General features: G+C 41.2%; 1 protein-coding gene across 5 annotated transcripts in view; it reads right to left on the bottom strand.

Annotated features, from left to right (window-relative positions):
* The window catches only part of KALRN (kalirin RhoGEF kinase), a 473,232-nt gene that overhangs the window by 145,434 nt on the left and 300,821 nt on the right, over positions 1-26,977 (bottom strand). For all 5 annotated transcript variants that reach the window (XM_066190284.1, XM_066190280.1, XM_066190281.1 and 2 more), the window contains exons 14-22: positions 23,108-23,303; positions 17,296-17,462; positions 11,328-11,447; positions 8,478-8,696; positions 5,474-5,623; positions 4,490-4,604; positions 4,005-4,120; positions 3,299-3,421; positions 778-960 (exon numbers count right to left, since the gene is read on the bottom strand). In XM_066190284.1, coding sequence (XP_066046381.1) covers positions 778-960; positions 3,299-3,421; positions 4,005-4,120; positions 4,490-4,604; positions 5,474-5,623; positions 8,478-8,696; positions 11,328-11,447; positions 17,296-17,462; positions 23,108-23,303 — 1,389 coding nt within the window. The remainder of the gene's footprint in view (positions 1-777; positions 961-3,298; positions 3,422-4,004; positions 4,121-4,489; positions 4,605-5,473; positions 5,624-8,477; positions 8,697-11,327; positions 11,448-17,295; positions 17,463-23,107; positions 23,304-26,977) is intronic.

Raw genomic sequence — 26,977 nt, 5'->3', positions numbered from 1 at the left:
ACTAATTAGTTGTCTATGGGACTCCATAAGAAACAGTCTGATAAAGTAGAGTGCCCTACAGAGACAACTTTCAGTGGCCATTTACCATGGAATACTTTTCCAGGCTGTGGTTGGAGCTCTGTGTAAACAAGAGGCCCTACAAGGAACAGTGCAGTTAAAGTATCATGAGGGTGTGACGGAATTTATTCCTTAATCTTGATACTTAATTCCAAAGAGTCGTTGACTGAAAGGTCTTTAAGTATTTCTGCTTCTGGCACTCTCCCTTAATACTACGGCCAGGAGATCCTAATTTTTGCTCCTTATGATACTCTACTTCACCTAAAAGAGTTCAGAGATGAGGTTGGGGATGAATTGTTTGTGTTAGTTAAAGGATAAGATAATGGAAACTTAGAGTCAAAGTTTGAATTTGATACAAAATAAAGGTGTGGGAGCAGGATTTGTGGTTTATACCAAAATTAACACAGATTTTTATTCAGTTAATATGTTTTTTCCCCCCCACTTCCTCCTGAAAGCTGTATGGTCTCCTGAAAAATGGTGCAAACATTTGTTTAGAAAATCTTTCTCATCTTCATCTGCCTCTCCTCACATCACTGACCCACCACAGAAAAACCTTTTCATCCTTTTTCTCCAGAAGCAGTTCTGAGCATGGCCAGGTGGGCTGGCTGAGTTTTCAGTGTTTCTAATGGGCACATGAAAACCAACAGCATTCATACCATAGGCCTCACCTTCCTCTGTGACTCGGGTATAAAACCCTAACAGGACAGGGTCTTACAGTACCTCTGGGTTGATTCCAAGGGCTTTTTCCAGGGAGTAGCGGTATTTCCCCATCCTGAGAGAGAAGTCCCGGTAGCGCTTGTCAACAGTGGTGACCCACTTCCTGATTTCAGTGGCGTGTATGTGTCCTTTTTCTACAAAGCTGTCAGCCAGCTGGATGAGGAGCTTCACTTTCTCCTTTGTTTGCTGCCCAAAATATGGTCCTTGGTTATGTTTTATTATTATTTCCTTTGCTTTTAACTCACACAGCAGTCAAAAGAAGTTCACAATTTTTATACAGCATTAAAGAGTGTCTGTGCTCCATCTTATACAGAATCAGGCACTTCAAGCTTTTTCAGCAAAACATGAAAGGAATGACATTTTTATATGGACACTTACAAAGCTGAAGAAGATAGAAGGTCAACTTTTTGAAACCCCACAGAAACAAACACATAAAACATGTTGGAAGTTATACATGCCTCCTTCCCATAGGCAAGAGCTTATTTTTGGTGAGCTTTAGAGTAGAAGACAAGATTTTAAAATAGCACCTCATAAAATACACCCAGTTACTCTATACCTGGTGGATCTGCAGATCTGTGCAGGAAGGTCATTAATACACCACATATCAGCCCAGGATATGATTTTGAGTCATTACTACTCTGTTTCAAAAACAAACAGAATTTAAATCCAAATTCATGTTCTACTATGAAATCCTCCATTGGTATTTTAAGTCCAGTTAGAACGTTACCAGCTAGAAGATGCCTGAACTCCAAAGCACACACTGAGCCCCCAAACCTTCCAGAGGTATTCTCTATTCCACTTAGGCCCTGACTGCCCCTTAGTCTACACTGGCACAAAGGACCTAGTTATAAACTTTAGCTCTGATTCCAAATCTATCCCAGGAAATGAGGCACTGACAAGACAAGCCTGTTGCCAAAGATAGAGAGGATGTTCCACCATGCCTAAAGCAAGACACCCTGTCAGATACTTGACATTATCAGTGATCTGACCACAAATGGACAAAAGCACATCACAGCAGAAAACATCCAGCAGATTTCAAACACAAAACTAAATTCAAGAAATTTCACCACCATTATAGATTAACAGCTGAATCAGACATCATCCTAACAAATCAAATGAATACCTAAGCACGGCTAGGTATGGAGATGTAAAAACCCAACTCCCTGTCATATTTAAAGGGTAATTCAATCCCAAAAGCTACCGGTGATTTTGCATTTCAAACAATTGGTTTGGCCAGAAAGTTACTGGGAACAGGAAGGCTTTCAACTCCAGCTTAATTTGAGAATAACATCAGTCTGGGAGTGACATGCATCTGCCAGATTGCACACGGCAGCGAAAATATTCTACGTCAGCAGTAGGACAGCCCAAGGGAGCAAGACTTAGATGTGACAGTGTAAGAAACAGCCAGTAATGGTTAATAATGAACAAGGTCTAAAATTCAATCCTAGGCTAAGTCAAGAGTCAAAATGGTTTGGCAACTTCATTGTGGATTTGGATTATTCTGATAAAAATTAAATTATAAACCAGGATGCAATTTCAGGTGGAGCAATTATGACTGGTTAGAATTCAGAAGTAGTTGAAAGAATGTTGTATGTGTCCTGTCTGAAGAAATTACCTTCCATCCACTGCTAGTTATCTCACATTTTCAGAAACATGCAAGCTAAGCTAAAAGAAGGGACAAGAACACCACAAAGCCTGTGAATCAAACCCACACAAGCATGGACAGCCTAAGGAGGAATTTAAGGATTATAGAAGATCAATTTCAGGACATAGTGAAATGCAGTGAAATAATACCAAAGCCATGGTCTTCCTGCAGTCCAACTCTGCAATTTACATCCTTATCAGAGACTATTAATAACCCTGTGGATTCACTGTCTGTGAATTACCTATGGTTTGAATTAATTTGTCTGAAGCAGATCCAATCACCATTCCTGTGTAAATCCCACCAGATTTCCCAGAACTGCTCCATATAAATTAATATATTCTTGGTAATGCAATTTTGTACTCAAAAATGTTCACCCTGGAGTTTAAAGACTCATCTATTTAAAGTACTTTGTTGGGATCAGCAGATTATTTCTAATGGGATAAATGATCATCTGTGATCAACCCAGCTGGAATTAGTGAGATAAATTGTGGTTTTAATGACAGAAGAAAGAGACCAAGAGTCCACTGTGACCTTGGATGTGTTCACATCAATTAGTGACTCTATTCCATTCTGGAATGATTTTTTGAGGATAGAAGGGATGACTTATTAGATTGCTGTGAACTCTGTATGCAAATGGACTTTCTCTTCTGATCAGAACAGAAAACTTCTATAACCAGTACTAAGCAAGGTGGAGAAAACCTCCTTTTTGTGCCTATGTCTTGCTAAAAGTTCTCAAAAGTAATTTATCTTCCGGACTAGGATTTTTAGAGGGCAACTATAAAATCACGAGAATATTATCACAGAGATTCAAGACATTGAAACAGGACCATAAATACAGATGAAAGCAGATGGCATAATTAGATTAAAGTTACTGTTTACTTTGGCAGGTACTCTGAATTCCCCATATTCCTTCAGGAGTTCCTGAGTTTCTTCTGCTGATTCCCCTGTGGAGTTGTGAGTAGAGAGGTAATATTCGCCTGTTTCTTGGATCCAGTCTAAGGCCTGTGAATGTCAGAAACACCAAAGGAAAAACAAAACAAACAGTTTTTGTATTTCAAGAACTAATTCTCTGACAAAAAAAAAAAAAAGGAAACCCTGCCAAACAAAGAATATCAAATGCATTGGGACTTAATACCCTGTTTACTAAAACTGTATACTAAAACACTTTCTAGGAACACATAAAAAGAATAAAATAATGAAAGCAGATGGGAAAGGGTACAAAATGATACTCTGTGTTTCCTAGAACAAAAAGGAGTGTAGGGAATTCCACCTTTATACAGATAAATCTGCAGGGAAAGCACTTTTCTCATTCAGAAATAGTTCAATAAATCAATTTTGCTCTTATATTTATTTTAAAATGAATGAACAAATACAGAAATTATTCTGAGGTGACAAAAATACTGAGTTTTTTATTGGGTTTTGGAATTGTCTTATTTTAAAATCTATATTTGCCATGTTTTCAAAAGTTACAGTGTTTAAACACAACCTGAGATTGGAACAGGAGCCACACACAGAGGCATTACATGCATACAGGAGATTTTACATATTGCCAGGACAGAAGAACAAGGTGGAGTTTTCACACTACCTGCTTGGCACTGCGCTCAAAGACAACATATTGCTGGCACTGATCTAATCTCCGCTTCTTCAGGGTCCAGAAGTGGAGGACACGATTCTCCCTCTGCAACAGCTCACTCAGAATGGCTGTAGGGCAAAGGTAAACATCTGCATGACTAGGGATTCCTTGAGTGCACAAGAAATAAGCTATGAAATGATGAATTCAATCACTTTGCCTGGACCTTGTTCCCAAAAGCAGAGAGCCCAAAATCACACTTCTTAAAAACAAGAATTCATTCAAAGGGGCTGCTTAAAAAACCCCCCAAAATCAACCCCCCAAACGCCACATGCAAGAAACCACCACAGTGTAGTTGCAGAGTGATATGGTAAAGGAAATTACTCTAGGACAGAGTTTGCCTTCTGAGCACATTCACAGACTTTAGGAGGAGCCCACTGCAGAGGGGGAGGCAAACCAGACCTTCAATGCTGTCACTGCACAGGTGACACTGCACCAACCTTTGACCTGCTGCTCGGGCCCTCTGGTGTGGCTGGCCACTCCGGGCATGCTGACGTTGTTCCTGTGGATGTACTTGAGGAACACCTCGGCGTTCCTCCGGGCCAGGGTGCAGGCCTAGGAAGAACAGCCCCCATCAAAAAAGAATCAGTAAGCAAGAGCAAAGAAGGCAAAGGGGGGCAAGGGAGTTCTTGCTAATATTGCAAGAAGTTCTCTCTCATCTGGGAAGATGAGGACTTCAGGTAAGAGTCAATAAACTCTTATAAAACAAAGTAATAAAACAATTGCTTGTTTAGAACTGGTACCTTGCACATATTCAGTCGAACCAAATCTAACCCTAATCTAATCTAACCTAATCGCTCAAGAAAAGTACTCATTGTTTAAAAAAATGTAGAAATCAAGAGGTGTAGTTTCTTAGGCCTTGACTGCAAATGTAGTTTCATTTTGTGCATCAGTTTTAGTGGCAGGTGGGGAGGCTGGCTGACAGTCCACTTCTCAGCCTGGGAGATCCTCGGTTCTCCCAAAGCAGCACCAGGAAGGCAGGAAGAAATCTCTGTCTCCATCTTGGTGCTGCCTTGCAGAGACAAAATTGCTTTAGTTATTATTAGTTGTTCAGTTATTGGCTTGGAAGACAAAATTTGAAATGCTTTGGATGGTTTGCACAAGTCAAGACCAAAATGATGTATAGTATCTGTCATTTTTAGCGCAATTTTAAGAACTGAACTTTGAACCAGCACAACAACTAATATCCTGCAAGTGCAAACACCACCTAATTGGTCTTGACATCTCTCTGAGATACGTATTGACCATAATGCTCATTACCCCTGCTATAGCAAAGTAAAGCTGGCCTAGGGTTTATACAGCCAGCCAGCAGCTGAACTGGAATTACACAGCAGAGCATCCTCTCAAGCTTAACAAACTTAACTGCTCTAAATTGTCTACTTAATGGAGAGTTTTCCTGATTTACTAGAGAACTAAAATTAGACCTTGAGAAAAGCCTCCTTCTGTTCCAGATGTTTGCTGATCAGAGGGATGACATGGTCTATCTCAGCTGCTGGTCCAAGTTTATCTCGGCCTCCACACCAGTCTTCATCCCGTCTGTATTCCTGCTCCAGACTCTCTAACACGCTGCACACCTGAAACACGTCCACAGCACAACAGCTCAGTTATCCACAATCATAACCAGGAGGAGAACATTCAGTTGAAGTCTATGACCAATGACATTTCATTTTTGTACTATGGGCCACAGCATGGGGGTAACTGGGTATAAAACAGGCCCAAGGTGTTTTTCTTACCCACAGGAATCTCTACTGTTTGGGATACAATTTATCTGGTTTAAGGCTGATAAATCATTCTTCTCTTCTAATGAATAATGGGAAGAAGTACAAACGGTTGAATCAAGGCAGGGGATCATTCAGGAAGCAATCCCTATTCTAGAACGTGTTTAAATCCTACTGAAGTCAAGGGACTTAACACATACTTAAAGAAAAGCACATGCTTAAATACTTTCCTGAAACAAAGTCTGAAGCTGGAACTAATTCTCTTCAGCTGCATTTTAGTTGCTCCCAATACAGCTTTTTTAAAGGCTGATGGAAACCAATAGACTTTAAATCAGGGTCACAATTTAGGTGGATGCAGGTGCTCCACTGCACAGGGCTCACACACACATGTTCTATCTTGATAGAATAGTGGAACAGTGGAAATGAGGTAAATAAACCAACACAGCCTGGAAATTAGGCAGTTGCCTCAGACAAGGCTGAGTCTTTTATGTTACAGATCCTGAGAATATTCTCAGTGGCCTGTGCAAACACAGCAAAAGTTTTCCAGGACATTTGGAACTTCCTTCTTCTTTCCCAGAGGGCTCTTCCTGCAGACTCCACTGCTGAGATGACCCAGGCAGTTATTGCTGGGATCCAGGTAGCAATGTCCATCCTTTCCTTGCTCACTCTTGCAGCTTTAATATGAACACAGTTATAATTCAGGGGACCCCATGTGATTAGGAACACAGTCTGGAGCAGACTCCAGAATTACCCCCCAATCATCCCCACTATCACAGGCCATTTTCATGTAACTCTGACCAAGAGCACATTGAAGTCCACTTTGAAACTGGTGAATTAGGTGAGCTGATAGCTGATCGTGCTGCCAGGCTTATGCACTATGCATTGTGCAAGGACCCTACGCACTTGGCAATCCAAAATCATCTTCTTGCTTGGATGCAAACCAGCATTCACCCTCAAACACTTAGTGGAGAGCAAGTGCTTCATGTGTTATTTAGGCACAGAAAAGCATTCCCATTTTACTTCTTGAAAACCTTGACATTCTATTGGACTTCGGTGATTTAAAGAATGAAAATAAATGGACTGCCTGGGATTCATATATTTCCAGAAAGAATTGTCCCTGCACATGGAAATATCTTCTTTCTGCTAAGGTGATGAGAGAAGTGAATATAAAATGGGCTGTCAGTGAAGTCGGAGAGAAACTGGGCTATTTGAAATCCAAGGCTTCACCACTAATATCAAGAACATAATGTACTTGGGGAAGACAGGCATGAAAAAGTTTGGCTGCATGTGACACTCTCTCTGCTCTTTCAGCTCCTTTTTCTGGATACTCAGAGAATTCAGGTTCCAGTAAATTATTCACTCCACTGTCAGGCAGTCAGGAAGCAGACCCTTAAGGACTGTAGATCAGCTGTGCAGCCCAAGAGAAGTTGACAGGCTTGCAGCATGAGTTCACGAGCATTCAAAGACTGAACGATCTTTGCCCTACACATTTGCTGAATAGACACAACCAATGAATGAACTGGTGGGCATTGCAGTGTGCTTGTCTGAGACTTGGAAACAGGAAGAGAGGCTGAACTGATCAATCACTGGCAATGCATATTTTGGCCAGTACATTTAAATGTCTAAAGCTCTAATGAATCCCCTAAGAGTTTTCATTTCTCACACTCCTCCATCAGCAGTAATTCATTTTGATCTTGAACGCATCAGGGACTGCAAATCCGCTTGAAACTCTTCACAGTGAAATACATTAATTATAAGGAATGAATTCCTCTTAAACAGTCTTAAAAATACATTAAACAAATGACACCAAAAAGTGGCCCAAGGATCATCTACGGCCTCCAAGTTAAGGAAAAGTACACTCTTTCCCTAATGACATATCTAGTTGTGTTAAAAATCTCCCCATGGCTGGTTGTCTAATTGAGGAGCTAACTGTGTGACAATAACAATAGAAAATGTCCCGGCAGTCACTGCTGCCTTTTGTGTAAAACCACAGGTTCCTGCAGTGTCCCTGCTAACACTAACTGCCTGGCTGCAGTAAATGACACCAGGCACGGCTGCTCGAGTAGCCACACTGTGACACTAATTCTCACTGACTACAGTGTAGAGGGCACCTGCTTGTGCAAGGGATGAATAATCCCACCATGCCAGCAGCCAACTGGAATGTGTTTTGCAATTCATGAACACCTGGAATGAAGTAGAGTTGTGCTGGCATACAATGAGTTCCTGCTGTAATTGTCTGTGTTGCAGGTGGATTTAAGTAAAATCCCTTCGAATCTTGGCATCGTTTTTGGCATGGTGGTATTTAAGTACTACGAAAACATCGGCTCACAAAGTAACAATTAACTAATTGCAAGCAGTTCTCAAGGAAAAGCAGATTTATGTTCTTCAAAACTAAGTATCACGAGAGCTTGAAACAAAAGTGGTGGGATTTCAAAAATTATTCCTCTTTGAAAGGGGAAAATTGAAAAAAAACCACCAACAAAAATAGCACCTTCAAGAATTACATTGCTACACTGAAAACTTTAAGATAAAAGTTATTAAAAACTGCTTTCTGATCTTTTTTTTTGTCTTTGGGGTGGAGGAGGGGTTTATGTTTTGTTTGGTTTGCGTTTGGGGTTTTTTTTTTGTGTTACAATACTTGTCAATGAAAGAATTTTTACTGATTCAGACTTGGTTTACTATGGCCCAGAAATGACACTGTCCAGCTCACCTGCTCAGAGGTTTTATAAAAGGCCACTGAGGCATTGACGAGTTTGAGCCTGTCCTCCATCTTCAGCATCAGCTGCTGCCAGTGCAGGGCCACCTTCTCGGCACATTCTCTGATGGCATCGGCATCGTAATGTCCAGCCTGCAGCAACACCTCGGCCTTCTGCTGGACCTGCAGGGCACTCTGGTGTGTCTTCTGTAAGGAAGTGGCATGAAAGAGGGACTGTGTATGAGGGGAGGAAAGAGAGGTTGTACAGATGTGCCAGATGTATGGTGGAAAGGTGGAGCGAGGCGTGAGCATGGGGATGCGAGAGAGTGAAATATTTTCCGAGTTATTTTCAGTTAACAGTCACTTTCTGCAAAGCATTTTAGTTTCAGTTATTCACACACATTTGCAACCTGTTAATAAAGCTTGGAGCATGTAAGCACTGCTGAGATGGGTTGGCTCCACTTGGGCAGTTGCATGAGGTGGGGTCCCCGGGGGTCGGTTCTGACAGTGCAGGCAGCTCTTGTGCTGAGCACTCACCCAGCCTCAGTGCTGACTGCACCCCACACAACCTGCAGCCCAAAAACAAACTCTAAACAGTTGGCAAACTGTGGGCCTGAGCACCCTAATTTGGCTCTTGCCAGGCAGTTTTCCTGGCATCAGCAGTTTTACTTGTGCAGTTGTTCAAAACATCAATCTTAGAAAACACGAAGATGTCTTACTAAAGGGCATGAACTTTATCACAAGCAGCAGCCCCTAAAAGATGCATTTCTGAAAGTCAGCTCACTCATACTGGAGATTAGATTTATGTTCCTACCTTTAAGGTCAGAACTGGGGAGAGTCAAACCATTGCCTCCACCATTCCCCAGTTCACTCAGTAGCCACTTTACAGGCAGGACTGAGTTATCTGTCCCATTCCTCAGCCTATACCAGCTCCTCTCAGAGTCACCAAGTGGTGGCTGTGTCTTCCTCTGTGGGCTGCTAAAATAGCCCCCATCCCTTCACAGCCTCCTCAGCAACTGTGTTCAGACGTGGTTAAGTCCAGTGTTTGATTTTAATCTTCTGAACAGAAGCCCTGAAATCTTTCAGACTCCACTGTGCTATGTCCCATTTGTAACTGCTGCTGACAAATTCTCATGTGATAGTTTTATGATCTAAGCCATGAACCTGGAAAAAAGCTTGAAATCATCTGGCATACACAGATGAATAATGCAATGCAGAGAAAGCTATTAGGAAACAAAAAGGATTAATACTTGGCAGAAACTTAGGAAGATGTTCAAGAACAACTGGTTAAATTTAATATCCAGCTGCTTTACTGATGTTAGAATTGTAATACTTGTTTGAAATAGACTTTGAAGGGTTTCAACTGAAAATCAATTCCTCATCTAGAATGCTTTTAGTGAACAGTCTGCCTTGTATGATTTGCTGAACTCTTCCCCATACTGAGCCTTAAATACTTTAAATATTTAATCTAGTGGTTTTTTCTTTTTGGAATCTTATTTTCCCCTTACTGTGGTGTAACCCTCTTCTCCCTCTGCAATTTGCATTTACCACCAAACGCAAGCACTTCCCCAATGTCAGAAGCCGTGATAACTCAGCCAGTGGGTGTCTTGTTCCCCACTGCTGTCTAGTGGTGGCTGCCAAGATGTGGTCAGCACAGCTTGGTACCAGCCAGCTCATACAGAATTGATAAAAACCTTCTTCCTTCTCCTTTAGGAGCTGCAACAGCTGCTCCTTCTTTACTCTGAGCAGAGCTGTATCAAAATAAGTCATTAGCTGAGATTTAAACTCTATACTTATTAGCATCACTGTAATGTATATTATCTGACTTCAAGTTTACCAGGAGACATCCCCTCCTCTTCCTCTTCCCCCCACCTCCCACCCCCAGTCAGGCACCTCTTCAAATCTCCATACTTGCAGACTTTAAAGTTTGGTTTAGTTTTCAAGTATATGGGTATTTCTCAGCTGTTCTTTCCCCTGTAAAAAGCTAACAATTACTATAATCTGGGAAGCAGACACACCTTTTAAGCTGGAACAGGAAAAAGCAATGCTAGAAAGCAACCTCTTTCTAGCAACTGATGTGAGCACGACCTGTGAGTATGGGGTTTGCTCATAATAACAGAGATACATGAAGCACTGAGCTTAATTAGGAATCTTTTAGTGCCCTGCTCAGAGCAGACCTTAGCCCTTCACTTCTTTCTCATTCAAAGGAAAGCTGCTCAGAGCAGGGGCTCTTCCTCCTGCCCGTGTGTGAGGCAAATGGGTTGGCTCACAATCAGTTTCCTAGGGCCAGCTCAAAGATGTGTTATTACTCCAGAGCAAGAAGGGGGAAAAGCAGTTTAGGAGTCAATTCTTAAAAACTGCCCCTCTTGCCTCTTTGCCAAAGCTATTTGAGAATGAGGGTTGGAAGCAGTTTCTTCTGTGATGTTGATAAAAGGAAAGCTGAATGAAAGATTATTTAGTGTGAGAGCATTATCCCGTAAAAAAATATTCACAAATGAATGCTGTGGAATGACCTCCAAACTGTGGATGTGGAAAGCAACTGACTTGACAAACTTTTCCCATTTCAGATCACTTTATGTATTTTAATCTTCTCAATTTTTTATCAAAGAAATTATCAGGAGATGCCTGAGTGTCATTTTCATGGATGGAAAAGCTGATGTCTGGCATCAGAAGAATTAGTTGCAGGTGATAAATAATTTGTTTCACTATTAGCCTCTGGCTACATTATGAGTTTAACAATAAGCTGATTTTCTGAAGCTTCTATTCCTCCCTTTCCTCAAGAAAGCCATGATTGATGCTCGTGAGATAACCTTTTGCATGATGTTCACCTGGGAAGGAGAAACAAAGTTAACTGGTTGGCGTTACCTCTATTGCCAGCTGAAACTGCTCGTGCTCTCTCTGGAGCTGCTCAGCCTCCGAGAGGGAGCTGGCGTTGACAAGGCTCGCGTTGAGCATCGACTCCCCGTTCCTGATCCAGCCAAGCACCTGCAAACAGAAGATGTGCTGATTGAAAGGTTGCTTCAGTACCAGGGTTTATGCAGTCACCTAGGAGAATATGCTTCACATTGGCTGAACAAGTGTGGTCTCAGGCTGGATCTGTGAGCAGAAAGAAATCCTAGCATAAGGTCTTAATGACACACAGCTTGGGAGGCAAAGATCTTATTGAAAAAGTTATTCCTTGAAGAATTAAACTCCCTTTACATGGATATTTGGATAGCAAAGAGCACTCATTTTCAAGGTTTGATCAGAAAAATGAACAGGCCCCTATGTAAATACCCCAGGGCAAAACCACAAAGTGTATTGAGGGAGATTTGAATTTAAACATCCTTTCCAATTTCCCACTGGAATGTTGCATAGATGTTGCAACACCTTTCAGCTTCACTTGCCTGTGTGTCTTTCACACAAAAGTCTGAGCTTAGGGGGGAGGAGGAAGAGGACACAGTTGGATTCGTTTGGCATAGAGCTAAGATGCAGTTGGAGTTTCCACCTGCACACAGAACTAGGAAAAAATGTCAAGTCTTGCATTTTGTATTTAATCAAGAGGCTTTACTTTAGACATGTTAAAATTATTTGTAGACATGCAATCCATGCTGTAATGACTGCAGAATCACATCCTAAATGTACATAATTAATCCATCAAGCTTGTACTCACTCATTTAAGCAGACACATTTTCTGCTATTTTAACACACGTGTTTAGGAAATTAGCACCCAGAACACACATGCAAGTGTCTCCTGTGTTGTCTCAAAGCCTTTTTCCTACCTGTGAAGGTGTCAAATTAGTCCAGTAAAGCCAGAAAGTTGCTGAGTCCAATTCACAGATGCACAGGAAATCCTGACTGCTCAAATCACTGCCCTAAATTTAGCTCATGATTTCCAAAATTGACTTTGCTGCAATAGTCTACATAGCAATTTCCCTTTTTTACTATCATTTTCTACAAGTGATCCATTAAATTGCCTGGAGGAAACAGGGATGTTTTTGTGGCTTTGTTTTTTTCATCCCTACTTCATGCATCACCCTAGTTAGTGCCATTCAGTTCCCTGCAAGGTAAAATGTGAGTTTTCCCTAGGAGAAAAATGGGAGACATCTATACACGTAGCTGACCCTAATTTGTAGAAAATTACATTCTGCTCAGTACAACAGTGTGGAAGATTTAATTCCATTTGTTTCTCTTTCATCAGCAGGTGTAATTGCTCCTGTGGGAAATGCATCACACATTTAAAGGAAAAGCAGTTGAGTTATCATGTTGAAATTGTAATGTCTGGCATTTTCTATATTCCATCAGCCTAGAACCCTGCATTATTACCAACTACATGGTACCAAACTCTTAGTGGATATCACAAGGCAAGACATGCTTTCACATTTTACATACTGCAACACACCCTGCCTTGGACCATTTGGAATGTAGAAAATACCGAGTGTGTATGCTAAAAATACAGCATTTTTTTTCCTCTGTGGAACAGCTTTCATTTCAGCTGATTTTTTTCAAAAGTGCCACAGATAGTTTGACCCAGATTTCACACAAATATCTGAGCCTCAAAGTAATGAAACATCAGAAAAAAAAAAATAAAGAAACTCAGTCTTAAAACAACTTCATTAGGAAGAGAGACCACACAACCAGTCTGCCAGGTTTCCTCTTGTACTAACAACACACATTCATCCCTCTATTCAAGTCTTGCGGACTCAAATTATCCAAGGGAGAGCAGTTCAGGTGGACTGATGGATTTCATGTGCCAGCAATGCTGCCAGCACCGCTCCTGACCAAGGCTGCTGCCACCCCCGAGTAGCTGCCCCCTCTCCTTGCCCCAGAGTGTGGGGTTAGACACCCATTCTGGGGTTCCTACATTCCCTTTTTCAGGCCCAAAGAGCACCCAAGCACGAGCAAATTTTGCTTAGAAGCATCTGCACAGTGACCCCTTTCTACTTCCAGAAGTCTGGCACTTAAATGTTAGAGCCTCATCTGGGATTTGCATCAGCTATTTCCATAGTAATGTTTCTCTCTTACTTGTAAGAGGAAAAAAAAATCAGTTGCACAAGCAAAGCTTCTTAAATCTAAGTTCAAAACCCTTGCAGAGACATTTGTGCCCCAGTTGCAGAAGGGAACTGGCTGAAAGGTGGCATTTACACATTTGTATCTGGTTTACAAGACCTGCTCACAAATTGACTCCTATTCATATAGTGCTTAATACCTTTTCATCAAATAATATAGCAAAGCTCCTAATACAGCACCAAGGCACTTCTATGATCATTTCCTGTATTAATAGGTTCATCATTATTTAGCAACATGCAGACAGGCCAACCCTAAAAGATGGCTTTAAACAGACATTTCCTACAAATCACAGATTTTATCAGCTTTGTAGAAGCAGTGATTAAGTAATTCTGGAGTTAAATAAATCTTCAAAGACTTTGTTATACATCCCAACAATTTTTTATAACAGAGAAGCAGAAACACTTTTATGGGATCTTATATAAAAGCCACTTGTCACTGGGGAACAGTTTTACTGCAAGGCATGGGTTGTTTAACAAGGCAGCCACCACAGCTCTGAAACAACTCCCACCTTTGACTCCAATTTGCTTTAGAGAGGCAATGCTCCTGTACAGGGATTCTCTGTAATTAAATAATAGCACCAAATTCTTTTAAAACTCCTAATTTCTTCCCTGGAACTCTGCCATCTTCACTGGGCACAGAGTCAGACTCTACAGGAAAAATAAAGATTGAGGCAGCCCTTGTGCAGCCATCCTTCAGAAATGAGAGCTCTGTACCATGCAGTGCTTTTGTCTACTGCTCAGTTTAGTCACAATGCTTTCCTTCATGTTTCTAAAAAAGACTTGAGGCCTTGCTATGGATACCTGTCCAGTCAGATAAGAAAAGATTTTTAAGTTTAGAAGACAGAACAATCTAAGTGAATCTCTTACACTTCCAGACCCTTTGCAGCTTTCTTCAGAAGCTTTTACTAACACAGACACAACCATCAATGACAGCTTCTGGTAATTTTAACCATGTTTAAAACTGCATCAGTTTTCTAGGAGCTATTTGACTTTAGATTAGGAAAAAACAAATATATTCAGTGTCTCTCAATTGACTACTTCCCATCATCCCTTGGGCACATATATTTTGAAGCAAATCTAATGCCAAACAGCAAAAATAGATGGATAACAAGCACTTCAAAAGGATTAAATATACTTCAAAACAACCTGGAAAGCAAGCATAGTGGGACACCTTGAGGATATCTTGGAGCAAATTAGGTCAAGTTCGACACAAAAAAAAAAAAAAAAAGCCCAAACCATACAAAGATAAATTAAGGGGATAGGGAAGCCAAACAGCTGCAGGCACAGCATTAGAGTTTGTTTTTTTAAACTGATCTCCACAAATCTATTCTGCTATTGCTTTTATGTAAGCAGTCCAAGCACTATAGTTTCTGTCAGAAATGAGTAGGATCCAAATGAGGGAAAATCAGGCTTGGGCAGAATTTTTCTAAATAACAAAGACCTTGTGAATTACTGATCTTTACTATTTCTGCTCTAAAGCAGTTCACAGAACATCTCATTTGGAATTGTTCCACTTTAATGGCCCCAAACTTCAATTCATTGTCTTGGCATTCAAACCCTAGGTGCATATGATATAAAGCAGAAATCTCTGGTAAATGAAACTTAAATAGATAGAGACAGTTAAAAGACTTTTTATTTCCATGAGCCATTATATCAAAATGCAAACACATGTACATGTAGCAGCTTTGACCAATTTTACTCTGTCAGCAGAACTTAACACAGCTACAGGAGGTGTCTTGCAACAACCACATCTCAACTCATTCACATGAGAAAGAGCAATTTGGTAATGAGATCATCCATCATCTCAGATGCACTAAACTGAACGTGAAGGAAACCTGGACCAGACTGGAGATGAACTACAAGCCAAAATCAATACATTTCCCAATTTCACTAAATGGTTGGGACTATGACTCATCTACAGGAAACCAAATAGATACGGCACAGAAATTTTTTAACTTGCTTTTTTCTAAGGGAGACTGTAGCTGTGGTAATTTATAGGTTAACAAGCAAAGGGGGGCTAAGTATTCAGCTGAACAAATAAAATGTTTTTTCACTACTGGTTTGCTGAGAGGTCACATAATAACAAAGGCTCTGATGGTCCCAAGCTCTGGTAAAGAAATAATAATTCAAGGCAGCTGTTCTCTCACAGTAAGTATTAGCTCAGTCCTGTAACCACTTCCTTTGGGGAGATTTCAGTTGTAAAATAGTTAAGGACCAGCAGATATTTGATAATAAGGCAAATAACATCAGGTACCTGCAGAAAGTGCTGCACTGCCACTGGATGACTGCAGGAGCAGCCACAGGGCTGACTGCATTTCATCCCAGGCAAGTGGGCAACCTGCATCTTTAGCCTTTCTGTTACACATGTAACTTCTCACTGCTTTCTGTCATAACTTAAAAAGGCTCTGCTTCATCACAAATTTATCACACACACCTCCAAGCTTAGCTAAGCTGAGTATAAGAAACTCCAGGAACCTCTGGAAAAAGAAGTATATACTTCATAGTCATGTTCAGGTGGTGATTATAAATATCACAAAGTATTTCTGGGTTTTGCTCGGTTTGTTTCTTTTTTTCAGAAGAAAGCCAAGCAGTCTACAGAGCTCCAGAACTTTGTGAGGAGATGGTCTTCAATAATTGCAAATGAAAAATGACCATATCTTAACAATAAAAATTAGGAGAATTCCATGCTACTTTTAGGTAGAATTGCAAAATACTCACATCAAAGCAGACTTTGAAAGACAATGCATGCACTGCTGTTAGTGCTGCCAGTTTTCTGAGTGTGAAGGATTTTTTTTGCTGGCAATGGTAAAACAATTCAGACAAAGCATCACTCAGGTATTCTGCCTTCAAAAGTGAATATTTATGATCGTATGTACTGAGCATTCAGAGAGTGTGTGTATGCGTATAAGTAAACAAATGAGCAGATATCTTTCACGAACACCTTATAGTATTTGGACACTCCTCCCAACACCACCCCCCAGTCACCTATTTGTAGAGGTAAAATGGAAAACTGACTAGTTCAGATGTCTGGAAAAACATTCTTGGTTCTTCTGATGAAATCAAGACCATTCCATTAAAAGACAGACATAGACTAGAGTGTGAAGCCACCTATGGGCTAGGAAGCAGGAAGTGTAATGTTATCCTGTGCAGCAAAGGAAAACATAGAACATGAGGCCTCCAAATGAAATATTAGGGAAAACCAAGGGAGGCAGATCATGACCGCCTATGCTAGGATGAAATCTGAAAGAAAGGCAATGTAATAATACTGTAAGATGTCTAAACAAGTCCTGGGATCTAGAGACTACTGACAAAATTTTTAAAATCACCGGAATATGTTAAAGATTCCTGTAAGACAACAGATATACAGCAATAAATGAAAAGGTGAAACTACCCTAATGTCATACATAATGCCTCACAGCTCAGTTTCCTTTGCTTTGGGCCTGTTCTCCACCACAGCTGAAGTCTGGGTCACAAATCAAATAATTCTATTCCCAGAACACTTGGAGTTTGAGGCTGTTCCTCCAGTTGAGAAGCTATGTGGTCAGCTCTGTGCAGAATTTCCATAACTACTCATGAAGCCAAACACATGCACACTTGGGAGAGCAGAGCCCCTTCTTCTTTGCCAAGGGCCATTCTGTAACCTGTCAGCAAAATCAAGTACTGTTAAGGAAAGGGGGATTTGGACTGCCCACCTAAAGGTTTTTCCCTTGGCAGACACTGGCTTAGCAGTGTGAATGTGGCTGAAAACCCCCTCAAGCCCCTCATGTGTGGTTAAAAACTCTCACCTGCTTGACCTCAGCCTGGAGGTGCCGGAGCTGGAGGCACTGCTCTAACCTCTTGTGAGTTTGGTCAGCATTAAGCTCCAGCTCGTGCTGTTTCTCATGAAGGAATTCCAGCAGTTCTTGAACCTGTGTTGCAAGATCGATGTCTTTTTCACAGATCAGCTCAATGCCTGTAATGTGCACAGAGAGAAAGATCATTGCACTTGAAATTTCAATTTTGCATAACTGTAAACTTTAAATTTTTTTGCCACCTAACACATTGATTTGCAACTCTCTGAGTAATTCTTTCTCACTTAACTTTCTCACATGGAATATTTGGCTTTCCCAGCTCCCTAATCTTCATCACTACATTTTTCTACAAAGTGGTGTTTCTCTGGTGGTCATTGCTCATCTGACTCATCAGCATCTGGCCAGTTGGACTGACTTAACCAGAGTCTTGCCCAAAAACTTGCATGAACATCAAATTTTTAAAAAGACGAAAAATCCTCCATTTTTTAGGGTAAATCATAAACTTATACTTTAGAAATGCATGTTGAAAAAAAAACCAACCTAGAAGAGAAAAGAGATAAGGAAGCAAATAGAAAAGTGAAATACAGGAAGTAAGCTCTAGGCATCAGATCTACAGTAGTGCTACAAGGGCAGGGAACTCTATAGAGAAAACTTTTTTCCATCTAGATGCTTGCAGAGGATCATTAACAATGACTTAGTTTAAGTCAGACTTTAGTTCATCCAGGATTATTCCACAGACTGACTTTTGTCCAATCCTCACACAGCAGACAGAAAGGGTATCTTAGTACCACATCCCCCTCCCTTGCATCCTACATGGACTTGCTAACCCCTCAAAGGCCTGGTCTGATTTCATGGCCCTGGCTTGGTCACGAGACTGAAACAGAGGATTCCTGAGGCCCTTCCTACCTCCTGAATGTTTTTCTGACACTGTGAGCCTTGTGTGTAGTGATTACATGAAATGGAGTGCAGAGCTTCACACTTTCCCTCTGAGTGACACCAACGTGGTTGTGACTCTGGGTTTGCTACCAGTGCAACTGGAAGGTTTGACCTGAAGGAAATATGATGTCATCCCATGTTACTGCACTCCCTGGGACTGCAAACTAATAAAGACCTGACTCTTCCCTTATGAAGGCCTACTGGAATTTTGCCATTAGCCTCTAAGCAGGAAGGATAACGAACCTAAAACAAAAGTAATGTGATTGCAGTAATGCTGAGAAAACACTGCACTTCCTGCAAAGCCATTTCATTTCATGGAATAATACATCATTAAAAAAGAAATGTGTTAATCAGAAGCTGCTGAAAAAAGTCTTGGACACTACTTTTGAAAACCATTTAGAAAGTTGTCTTTATCCTCCTCAGAGGCTCATGACTTTCATTCAGCGGTATCTACGCAGGACAGCGCACAAAATAAACATGACCTTATTACTAACCCTATGCCTTTTTCCTGGTTTCTGGTTTTATCAGAAAAAAAGCACATGGGAATGCAAATGATTGGCTTATTCCCTTTCCCAGCCAAAACAAAACAGTCCCTTCATTACCAAATAAAGTGGAATGGCCCCTGGCTTCCCATTTAAAACTGGAAATTTAATATATGTTTCTATTCTTGGGAGTGAAGTTCTTTTCAATTGCCAGACACCAGGCATTGTTGCTGCAATTAGCCTGCATATGGTTCTGTATCCTGAGGACATGATGGCTTTTTGTATGCTTGACTTCACCACACCTATTGGATATTAAATGCACAGCTTTCCCTCCCGCACACTCAGCTGGTGCAGCTCTGATCGTGCTAACTCATCAGCAGCAACCAGGGAACTGCCTGGGATGCTATCCAAGGGCAGTGTGTGCTCCCCATGATGAATGATCTGCCCTTTCCTGCATGTCATATGTCACGCAGATTTATTCTGCGGTGCCAGCACACGCGGGGAGAGCGCTTTTTCTTCTCAAGTATTGGCTGGCAAAACAGAAAGCCTTGTTTCCCGGATAATTTCATACATATTATTTTTACTTTGTGTTTTGACAGCTAGAAAAGCACAGCTGACTTTCTGATAAAATGAACTTGGTTGCCATTTTCTTCTACTGCCTCAAACAGTGCAGCAGATGTCAAGTGAATATTGAATTGAAAAGGTTTTGAAAAAATCCTACAAGAAAGAGTACGGAGCCACACTAACTGGCATCCTACAAAACATACATTAGTGACACCTGAACTGCTTGCAATGTGAGATACAATTCAGTCTACGGAAGGGGTATTGCTTTTTAACCTGTGAAAAACTGCTTTAGACCTGCTTTATGCTGAAATATTAAGAGCCTGTGACAGCAGAGTTTATATTCTCTTCTTTGCAATGTGAACTGCAGTTATAATTAACTATAAAGGACATCACAAAGAAAATTAAATAGATTTCTGCTTCCCTTCTAAGGAATGCAACACTTTAAAAAGAGATGAACAATGTTAGATTGATGACCAGGAAGCAAAAGGACTTTGAATTTTACTCATATCTGGCTGGGACTGAGAAAATGTTCCTGACTTCAGCTCTACAGTGTATTTCAGGTTTGACTTAGCTGCAATTTGTCTAAGATATAAAAAGGAGCTCTGTAAACTATGGGAGACCCCCAACTGGGGGCTCATTATGACAATGATATTGACAATGCAAATGGACTTAATTAATCAAATAAAATTGCACAATCAACTAACCAGCTATTAGAGCGTAACTGTTCTTAATGCCTAGACTCAGACTAACTAAGGTGCACATGATAATTAATTACCTGAGCACATCATCACCACAGCTTGGGCCCAAGTGCTGAATCACTCCTGAGTAACTGTCCTACACTTTCTGTGGGAAATGGATTTCTCAGAAATGTCCAAGTTGTCACTTCTGGAAACACCAGACTCCTTCAACATATTGAGTTAGGCATCCAAAAAAATCAACAACCATTTCTGAGAGTATTTACCCACATATTTAGTTTTGTTTTCAGCAGTAGAACTAAAATCAAACAGGAAAAATAGCAGATAGGTTCCTTGAAACAAAAAGGGCTGGCCTATTAAAAACTCCAGTCTTATTGAGAATATTACTAAAATATTCTCTACATATAAATGTGTTTCCTGATTGACACAGATTTTAGTGAAGATTTGCAAATACTGCAAAATTTCAGGAAATGCAATCTGACTTCCAGATCTTACCTATTCTCTAACAAAACTAAGCATTTCTTAAAAAAATAATTCTGATGGAGAAAACAGTCTAATCCAGGCTCACTTGCACATGCTGGAGTATTGAAAGGAATCATAAGAACACAAGCCTGAGCTGGATGGAATTTTGGAAATACTGGGCTTGCAGAGATGCCTGATTGTATGGACGCCCTCAATATCCACAGAGTCTGACCTGGTGCATCACAGAACCACTGGATTTATTGTATCATCCTAAGAATCTTCACAGGGATTTCCACACACTCCACAGCCTGGTAAGGGTCAGTGCTCCAAGTCTGCATCAGACATGCAAAAATCATGGCTGAATCTCTAAAACCTTCTTTTTCTACTTCCTCAAGACTTCCAAGTGAAAAAAACATCATAAATGGCAGCACCTGGATGTAATTTTATCTGACAGACTTGCTGGCTTAAAGACCTCCGAGACAAAGGACAGAGTGATCAAAATCTAGTCAGTTTCCTGTGTGGCATGTTGAAAAGAATAAAGCTCAAAGAGAGTTATAGGGAAGGGAAGAAACTTGGTTAATTAAGGGTGGCTGGTTAGGTAGAATGGCTCTGGAAAATCACATTTTTTCTGGCTTTATCTTCTGTGGCTACAGCTGAGTTTTGATTGTAGCAGTGGTGACAGTGTACAATAGGAAGCAGCAATAGCAGCTGATTTCCCAGAACCCCTGCAAGTTTTCAGCTCTGACAGTTAAGAACAATCGTCCCCTACCCTATGCACTGAATGACTATGATAAAGGATTCGGGAAGAGGGAGTAAAATTAAATCACTTTTTTATGAAGTACAACTGCTCTTTGTTTAAGTAAGAAGCAATAGGCTCCCAAGTACTATCCTTCTCCCTTATTTTTCCATTCTCCCAGCATTTAGCATTCCATGCATAGCAGACGTGGCCATTACCTTTGATTAAGTACTGTTACTCCACATCCCCATGAGATTTCTGTTTCCCTGCTTTTGGGAGCAGTGGATTTTTATTGGGTAGGCTTCACAGAAAGTCGTCTTAGAGAATCTTACAAAAACATTTTACAACTCATTGAGTTCCTAACCTTTTGTCAGGAATCCAAAAGAAGTTGTTTCTAACTTCTTGACAAACACAGAACTTATTTATTTTTTATTTTCTAAAAATCAGTCACTGAGGCTCCTGACTGTGCTCTGTTCTGGATCATATTCTTTACCTCCCATGGATTCCTTCAGGATGAAAAAAAAAAAACAGACAAAAGAGCACAAACATCTTAACCACTGTCTTAGGATGAGTTTTCTAACTCAGAAAGCTGAAACAGAGGCTGAAGCACAGGGCCAGGCATCGTGTGGGCAGATCTCAGGGAGGCTCACACACATGGCTCACAGAATGCACCAAATTATCTGGTTCACAACATCCTCTTGAAGCAATCCCCAAGCCTCTGTTGAGTGCAGCCTGCCAAATCAGGCTGCATACTGCCAGATTGTTTTGAAGGTAGGTGCCTAGAGGTAAAATGTTTGCCAAAGAATAATACCATAAAATCCTTTTTATTTCAAACAAGGGAAAGAACAGGAACTGCTCTTGCTTTGCACTCTGTCCAAACATTTTAGAAGGTTAAAGCAATATACAAGTAACATCCACTTCTGGGCTTTATGCAGTGATTAAACTGAATTACAATATTCCTTTTCCAGATGCAAAATTCAAGGATACAAAAACTTGGACTCTTAGGATGTATTAGAAATTCTCTTATACTGAGAAGCAGAGAAAAATCAGACAGACTCCCCATCAAAATGAATCAAGATTTTCATTTAAGAGCAAGAGCACATCTCAAAGGGCTTTTTTACACCCAAGTTGCTCCCTTTCAGTGCACTCTGAAAAGGAGAATTCCGGTAAGGTTTATCATATTCCCTTTTTACACAAAACAATTCCAAGCAGAACTAGCTGGAAACAAGAGTTCCACTTCGTGACTGGTTTCAAGGCTCTCATACTGGGATTCTTTCCCAGAGGACTCTTGGATAACTAGATTCTTTCTCCCCTTACTCTCTCTTTCCCTTGGGCGTGTCTGCACCCTGAAATGAGGAACAGGGAAAAGGTACTCGAATCTGCAGAGCATGAAGCCAGCCCATCTGGCCAGTTTGTCTCTCACTTATTTGCAGTAAGATTAACAAGCTTTAGGAATCTAGAACAACTAGACTTCATACAGACCTGCGATCTGACTGCCCAGCTCAAGCATCTGTAGCTCATGACTATGCACTGCTCGTTTCTGAGCTGGAACAAGGACAAGGAACTTGTCTTGCCCTCCTCTCTCCATCCAATTTGGAGTCAATCACACACTCCATCCTGCAGCTGGGAAACTTTCTGAATGAAACTTGAAAGTCAGATTCATTTCCTCAATGAGTTTCAGTCTCAAAGAAACAGCAGGTTCTTACATAAAATCCCAAATCAAAATTCTCAAAACTTGTGGAACAGTTCTGGGAATGGTGAGACAGGTACTGCCTATACTTATGTCAAAAGCTTATTTGATATGTATTGTGGTATTTCGTATTTCTGCTCACTATACATTTTGGGGGTTTGGGCTTTTTCTTGTTTTGATTTGGTGGGGTTTTTTTGTTTTTTTTCCCCCCCAAGTAAGAGGGAGATCAAATTGTTCTTACCTGAAGCCTGGACCTCCATGATGTATTGGTGCAAGTCTTGCCCTTGCTGGATGACTTCAAAGGTCATGTTGTTCATGGCCAGTTTCCGCTCAGTGTGACGCTGCAATCGCTGCTCAGCCAGTGTGAGATCCTCAGTGTTGAAATCATTCATTTGCCTCAGCAGATCTTCATTCCAAGCATCCAGCTCTGCTGTAACCTTCATGGGCAGAAGAGAGACACTCGGGATCAATGAAATATCTTACTCTCAAACAATGTTTGGATCAGAAAATAGTTCTGACTCTGATCCAGAGACCTTCAAAGTCCAGATCTGCCCATTCAATGGTGACATTTCACATTTTCCTTAGGTGAGGATCCAGGAAAAGATTATCAGTCCAACAAAAACTGTCACCTTTCTTTTCCCTTACAAATCCCAAATGACACTGGAAGAGAGTATCCTCTAAATTCTCACTGATGGTAGAACAAATGTTTCTGAATATATTCAAATTTAATGAAAAAATAAAGTTTCCAGAATTATAAAATACCCTGCAACCACACAATCCCAAAATTGCCTGAATGTTTCTAAAACCATTTTGCAACACATTATATGTTACATTTCACAGATGTAATGCACAACACAGAAACATCACACTCGAGGTTTAGGTGAATCATCTACAGATTTACAGATGGTACCTGGCTGTAACCAAAGACCTGGGAACATGCAAAATCTTTGTTTTCTCTGCTTCCTAATTGTGGCACACAGCCTGATGATTTTAGCAGTCCATTTACTGTATCATCTGCATTTTACATCTTTCTCCACAGCAGCCAGCTGGAATCAAAGTCCTCCAGTTTTGCCTGTGCAATTAAAGCAAGATCTAGTCTCTACCTAAGCAGCCCAGTCTCACCTCAACCTAGGTTTTGCTGCTGCAGGCAAAAAAGAGGGAATGTGCTGGTGCCAATGAATGAGGGAGGGGGGACAAACGAAATGGGAACTAAGTCATACAGTGCAGAATACCAGTCTTAGAAGGATTGAAAATCATTAAATAAATGCATAAGTTCTGATTAATAGGTCAATTCCTCATAGCTAGATTCAGGAGAGCTAAAAGTAGGTATCTACATTCCCACTTGTGCACATTATGATACTGTGAAAAGTTCTCTGCTTTTCACTAAAAGTACTCTTCAGGGCCTGTGTGCAGTGAGATGTTTAACTTCCTAAGGAACCCAGATTCAAAATTTTCCATTCAGCTTTTCTTTCCAGAAAACATACGTTATATGCAACACAGGCTTAGGAAGGGGACACAAATGGACCAATTCTCAGCCTTTCTCACATTAGAATGGACAGGAGCACACAGTTTTGCACTAGAAGGAAAAAGTGCATGTTTTAGGCTCTTTTTTGAGAGAAGCAGAAAAGCAGACTTACTCAATGAAGAACCTGGGACTCAGCTGCAGAGTAGAAGGCAGAGCGTGGATATCCTGAGGGGTTTCTATTTTTCTTCAGCTTGTTCCTTTGCCCATTCCACTCAATTACCTTTAAATAATAGCTATCTCTACACTGTCTTTGCCCCCATTCCTGATTCCAGCAGCCTCTGATTCATTCACATATCACAGCAGGAGTCCCTGGACTGTGGAGACTTATTTGGTAGATTTTACAGTTATGAAAAAATGTCCAAAGCTGATGGTGGAGAAGAGTTTTACTAGATACATTTACATTTAGGGACAGATGCTCAGCTAACAGTAATCAGAACTGAGGTGATCTTGACCTCATTTCCAACTACAAACAACAGAATTAATTCAGAGTGAGGGCAGGTCCCTACAGTCATGACAGTAACACAAAGTTCAATTTAAAGTCCTTTCTGCTCTTTCGAATGGAAGAGCACGTGGCAGAAGTGAATCAGAGGAAGTTTCTCTTGGTAACTTCTCCACTTGGCTGCAGAAGGGACACTGACCACTATTGCTTTTATTGGTAAATCTACAATAATTTCATTCCAGCACTGGGAAATGGTTCTTCCTGACTGTATTGGGTTTTGTCCCTCAGGTGTGCGTGTCCACGACAGGTCTGCAGCAGAGAGGCATCTGCAAACACTCAGGAGAAGGATGGCTCCCAGGCAACCAGTGCTCGTGGCTGCAACCAAGATTCCACCAGGCTCCACACACGGAAGGAGCAGCACCCGAACATGGATCTGGCCCTTGTGGACAATGGAGCTAAAAAGGGTTTTGCTCTGACAATGGAGCTAAAAGGGGTTTTGCTCTGTTATCCACACTCCCTAGATCCAATCAGTGCTCCAGCTAAAGAGGAAAGGATGGTGCAGGCAGTGAGGACACAAGCTGATAAACAATGCAGCATGCAAGGCCAGCCCATGGTGCTCCATGTCACACTGTCAGGGCCAGGAACAGAGGCTAAGCCTGCACCTGAACACCTCTGGACAGCCAGACGTGTCCAACAGCAACAAAGGTGTCAGAGTGAGTGCCAGCTCTGCCAGGCCAAGAGCAAAGGCGCCACCAGAGGGAAGGAGGAAGGAGGGAAGCAGCCTTTGAGTGAGGGGTGATGAAGGAGTGACAGCCATTCCATGTGCGGGGTCAGGAGTAGAGAGGAAGGAATCGGCCACAGCAAGAGGTGGAACAACACCAAATTTATCAGGTACAGGAAGGCTGGGTACATTGCTCTGAGTAACAAACAGATGGCTAGCAGGGAATCTACAGCACACTAAGGCAAGAGGCAATAGCAGGGCTGTGATAACAACCCAGGTTTCCTGAATCCCAATCTGGTGCCCTATTCCAGAGACCATGCTGCTTTGCATATCTCATTAAGACATTTCCTTTCCTGTCTGTACAGACAATGCCCCAAAACCCCAGCATTTTCTGTACTTCAAACAGGACCATTTAGAAATGGTGCCAGAGTCTGAATTTATTGATTTGATTTGGGTATAGGGAAAATGATTTCTTTTTCTTGAGGAAGAAGATGTAATTAGGGAGCTCTGTTAACTACAGCCATATGTTTTTCAAGTCTAAAAAATGGATCCTTTCACAGATTAGTCAGGCCTTGATATCTCTGATAAAACTTGGACTGCATCAAACAGAAGTGTCCTGTCTCTTAAGCTGTGGCGAGACCCAATTGCACTGGGCCTCTGCCAGGAATTCTCCCATAAATGAGGGTCACTTGGCCACGAACTTATTTTATTCCCTTTTGACAAAGAAGAATGGCTGATTAGTTTACCCTGTTCCTGTGCTAGCTGGGGTTTTTTTTGTGTTTTTTTTTTTTTTTTGTTTTTTTTTTTTTTTTTTTGGTGGGAAGTACTGATGGCACTTCATCTTTTATTCACTTTACTTACCACTGTTAGTGATTCTAAATAGACTTCAGCAGTCCTCGCATGCAGTGAGAAAAGGGAAGCCCTGCTGTAGTAAAGACCTGAGCTCCGCTCTGTTCTGCTCTGGCTTGAGAAAGCAATTGTACTAAAGCAAAAAGGGTTGTGACAGCAGCAAGAGCAGCAGTGCAAGGTCTACATTAGCTCAAGCAGCAGCATTATCCCCTGCTTCCCACACTGCTCCAAGGAAAGCTGCACATGACTCATTGTCAGCCACACTTCAGCCAATTCCTTGAAGGAGTATCCTCCTTTTTTTGTGGGTTGGATGGGACCAGGCCAAGAAACAGCTCCCTGTTACTAAAGGAAGGTCAAACAACCCAGGAGTACTGATGAGAGAAAGCCATGACAAAGCTGCTGATTCCAATGAGCCTAGGAAGCACATTTTGTCATTCTGCACCTGAAACAGATGCTCCTGCTGCCATGATAACGGGAGGAGAAGCAATGCTGGCAGCGAACCCACTCCACTATGAAGTGAGATATGAGATACCCTTATCAGAGAAATGGAGGAAGCACGTGAGTAAATGCTGGGTTT

The sequence above is a fragment of the Chamaea fasciata genome, unplaced genomic scaffold, assembly GCF_029207755.1.
Source record: "Chamaea fasciata isolate MVZ Bird 193981 ecotype frontalis unplaced genomic scaffold, bChaFas1.0.hap1 SCAF_8, whole genome shotgun sequence".
NCBI classification, from domain to species: Eukaryota; Metazoa; Chordata; class Aves; order Passeriformes; family Sylviidae; genus Chamaea; species Chamaea fasciata.
Note: the sequence above shows the minus strand (reverse complement) of the source record. Positions and strands in the feature narration are given on the sequence as shown.